General features: G+C 43.8%; 1 protein-coding gene across 1 annotated transcript; it reads right to left on the minus strand.

Moving 5' to 3' along the window:
- Positions 1-494: 494 nt before the first annotated feature.
- Positions 495-1,447, minus strand: LOC307191105 (olfactory receptor 51H1-like; the record flags this gene model as incomplete). Its single annotated transcript, XM_079930828.1, is given in 2 exon segments — positions 495-898; positions 901-1,447. Coding segments are annotated over 2 exon segments (951 nt in total).
- Positions 1,448-4,308: the final 2,861 nt, after the last annotated feature.

Below are 4,308 nucleotides of genomic sequence, written 5' to 3' on the forward strand. Positions count from 1 at the left end.
TTCTTGGTATATGAGCTGGTTAATATTAAATGTGGGAGAAGAGGGCTAGTATTAAGGTGAATATAGCTTACTTACACATAATATTCTTATTATACATAATAGAATAGAAATATAGTTCTTCCTTAGGTTTGAAATGAAATGGGTCGGGGTAAAATTCAGTGGGGAAAAGGATAGAAGTGCCTGCACGAATAGATACGCACACACATCCTCTCAGTGAGTCCTCTAGGCAAGGAGATGTTACAGTATATATGAGTATGAAAGAGTTCAACTCTGATCAGTGCAACAAGAGGATTACCAAGATGATACTTCTATATGCTTTCCAATGATCTCAGTCCCCCAAAACGGTAAATATAGAAGCTGATGCTGCCCCACAAAAGGCTCAGTGGTAAGATCTGAAACATTCAGAAACCTCAAAAGTTAACTCCACCACTAATCCTCCCCCGAGATCCAGGTTGACCCACAGGGGTTGTGTGCCACTGTGTCCTTCTGCTGCTCTACGATACATCAACCCTTTTCTGCTGGAAACGCTTTAGGAGGCCCTGACAGATCTGCTTAGGCTTGATGCAGTAGACAATGGGGTTCATGGAGGGCGGAACCAAGAAGTGCAGGTTGGCCATAAGCACCGCCAGAGCAGGGTAGCTGTGCTTCTCTACTCGGTGCAACACAGACAGCCCCAGCTTGGGCGAGTGAAATATGAGAACAATGCAGAGGTGTGAGACACACATGTTGAGTGCCTTTAGTCGTTTCCCAGGTGATGCAATGCTCAGCACAGTCCGTAGGATCAGGGCAAAGGAGAGTATGATGAGGGAAGAGTCAAAGCCCAAAGAGAGGAGGATGGAGACCAGGCCAACCAGGCTGTTGACCTGAGTTTCTGAGCAGGCCAAACCCACAAGGTCACGTGAAGGCAGTAACAGTGAGAGGGTACACTGATCTGGGGAAAGAGCAGACACTGCAGGAGGATGGGTCCTGGGAGATTGAGCAGGATGGCCCTCACCAGGATGGCAGGCCCCACTTTGGCCATGGCTGAGTGGGTAAGAACTGAGGCACAGTGCAGAGGGTCCCGGATGGCAACAAAGTGATCAAAGGCCATGGCCAGCAGCACACCAAATTCCACATAGGTGAACGTGTGGATGAAGAACATCTGTGCCGCACAAAGATTGAAGGGCAGCTCACCAACACCCAGCCAGAAGAGCTGCACCATGGTGGGGAAGATGGAGGCCCAGAGGCCCAGATCAGAGGCTGCCAGCATGGACAGGAAGATGTACATGGGTTCGTGTAAGGCTGGATCTGTGCAGATCAGGAAGAGGATGATGCTGTTACCCAGGATGGAAACCACACAGTTGAGGTTGATGGGGATGGAAACCCAATGATGAGACGCTCCTAGACCTGGGAAGCCAGTGAGGAGGAAGGTAGAATAACCAGAAGTGCTGGTGTTGCAGGAAACCATAGTGATTCCAGGAGGGAGTTGTCCACCCTATATGTAAGAAGCATTCATTCACTTGATCATCACTTATAAAGTCCCTACCAAGTACTAAGGGCTGGAAAGGAAGAGCTGCCCCGTCACCCTTTCTCATGCCATGAGAGAAAACTCATTCCTCTGAGGAGCTCCATTCCCTCCATTTTCTGTATAATTTAATCTTCTCCTTGAATAAAGTGATATTGAATAAATTTTATGAGCTAATCTCTGCTTATTGCCTTAGCCTCTCAGTATCTATTCTCTCTTTGACCTAAATAAACAACCTCCTTTCTCACTTAAGCTATACCCAAAAGCCTATCTCCAGACTGTATTCTCAAAATAAATAATGAAGAAGGGAGAATAATCTTCTGTTTAAATTTAGTATGATGTTAGGAACAAGTAGTTTAGACTCCATTTCTATTTATTCTTAGAGACAGGTTTTCCATAGTGTGACCTACCTGTTAACAAAAGAGACACATTCAAACAAATGATGTATTTTCAAAACCACCCTCTGAGGAGGCTGGTTGTTTTTTCCTCTGGCGCTGTTAAAGAATCAACATTTTCTGTGTTTCTTTTCTGGAAAAGCCTTTGGAGCGCAAAGGTTCTATCCAATGTGCTCAATAGTGACAAATTTATCTCCCGTGAAGGTGGGTTGGCCTAGAGGAAGTATTCAACAGTTCTTTGAAGCTAAATCTGGTAAACAAGATGGGAACTGAGATGAATTCACTTTTGTTAAACTCCTTCTTACCCAATCCCACCTCCACCTCACTGGCTGCTTAAACTTGTACATTTTCTTCTGACCTTGCCTTTGAGACAGTCCTATGGCCATGGGCTTAATTAGAAGGCACTTTTCTCTTAAATATCTTTTTTTTCATCCCTCTTATCATAAGAGCTGTTATGACAGCACCAAGTGCTTTGAAGTTCTCCAGAGTTGGGGGCTGGAGGGTGAAGCTGACAGGTCTTGAGGGGCATCACCTACAGAGCCAGGCAGAGAATCATGAGTTTCCAGAACCCCAGGGTTAATAACATTTAGCAAGGAGCCCAGAGTGTAGTGTGTAAGCTCATATATTCCCATTACTTCACATAACACTTTTGGGCTGCAAAGCCTCCCCAACTTCTTTCCTCTGCAATGGGAACGTTTGTCTCCATTTGTCTATTAAGTATCTTCACATTGGTGTGCATTGTAAACTGAACGTCCAGCAGAACCACAAATTATAATTCCCCTTTCCCCCGAGTTCACCCTCTAAGACCTGTTGGGCCTTCCTCCCTTTCCTGTTATCCATGAAAACTCCAGGAAAACAAAACAAACAAAACACTCTGTAATACGTTCCCCAAGTCAACTTTGAACTATCCCCTCCTTTCAGATCCCAATGAAAATAATCTAGCCCAAATCACCATCATTTCCCTTAATATTATAACAGCCTCCTAACTATCCCACTTTCTTCAGTCTTTCTGTATTCTCATTCACCTTCTAAATTTCCATTCGAATCATGATCAGAATACTGAAGAAAAGGCAAGCATGGACATGGAAATGAGTATGCGCCTGGGGAGGAAACACAGTGATCATATTTGCTTCAGGAATATATCTCCTACCATAACTTTAATGATCCTCACTGGTCCCTGATGCTTCAGGATCAGGTCTAAGTAAGATCTTTATACTGGGTCCAGAAGAGGAAGGACCTTGTTCATCCGACATCTGTAGCCTATACAGTCACCTCTCCCCTAAGCCTTATAAATGCTACTCATAGGCTATCATTCTACTCATCAAACTTACCATATTTGATAATTCTTAAAATGTCTTTTTTGTTGAAATATAAAATACACATAGAAAAGCCTACATCTCCTAAATGTAAAACTTGATGAATTTCCTCAGAGTGAGCACACCCACGTAACAAGCACCCAGATCAAGAAACAGAATATTGTCAGCCTCCCAGAATTCCCTTGTTACCCCTTCCAGTCACGCCATCCTCTCAATGATAATCACTATCCTGATTTTGCCTGTATATGTCATGCATTATCTATATATATACTCTTTCCTGTCTGCCTCCCTCCACTCAACTTTATGTCTATTTATTGAAGGAATGAATAGATGGTTTGATTTACGTTTTACAATCACCGTCTTACTAAACTGACTTTCCATTATGTGTCAAAAACTGTGCCAGGAAACAGCATATAGCAATGAAAGCTCACGTAAAGCAGGAGTCCCCTAAAGGAATGTGCTTATTTGTTCCACTAGGAGCATGTGCGATTCCACCACCTGGTTTCTGATGATGATTATTCGCAATGATAGTAAGAGTAATTGCTATCATCTCTTGACTATGTTCAGACACTGAGTAAGGATGTTCCCTACCATCTTCACAGTAAAGAGCCGAGTCTCAGGCTGAATAACTTGCTGTTAAGCCAGAGTGAATGATCCTGATCTCAGCTCAGCCCTGATTCTCAAGGCCATGTGCTATCAGAAAGCTCTGAAACATTTCCCAAACCATCAGGCAAGACATACATTACCTGATAGGCCGGAGCCCAAATAGAAAGGTTTTTTCTCCAGATGCAACTTAACCCATACAAAAGTAGCAGCTTGAGGCCCACCTGCGAGCAATGTTTTCATGGACTGTCATTCCATATGGCATCATATAGTTTTGCACAAAACTTCTGTCCACAGCAGAGTAAAATGACACCCAAGTGCCCACAATCCCGCCTGAAAAATAGAACGGCCTTCTCAAGCATTTGGACCTTCTCAAGCAACTTGGACATCCTCTTTCTCTGTGGTCCCTAGAGATCCCTGCATCACTGTGCTGGGGTTAAATACACCTTGCCTTACCCTATTTTTCCCCTTTTTGCCAGGTCTCTTGCTT

This window comes from Stenella coeruleoalba (assembly GCF_951394435.1).
Source record: "Stenella coeruleoalba genome assembly, chromosome: 8".
NCBI lineage: Eukaryota > Metazoa > Chordata > Mammalia > Artiodactyla > Delphinidae > Stenella > Stenella coeruleoalba.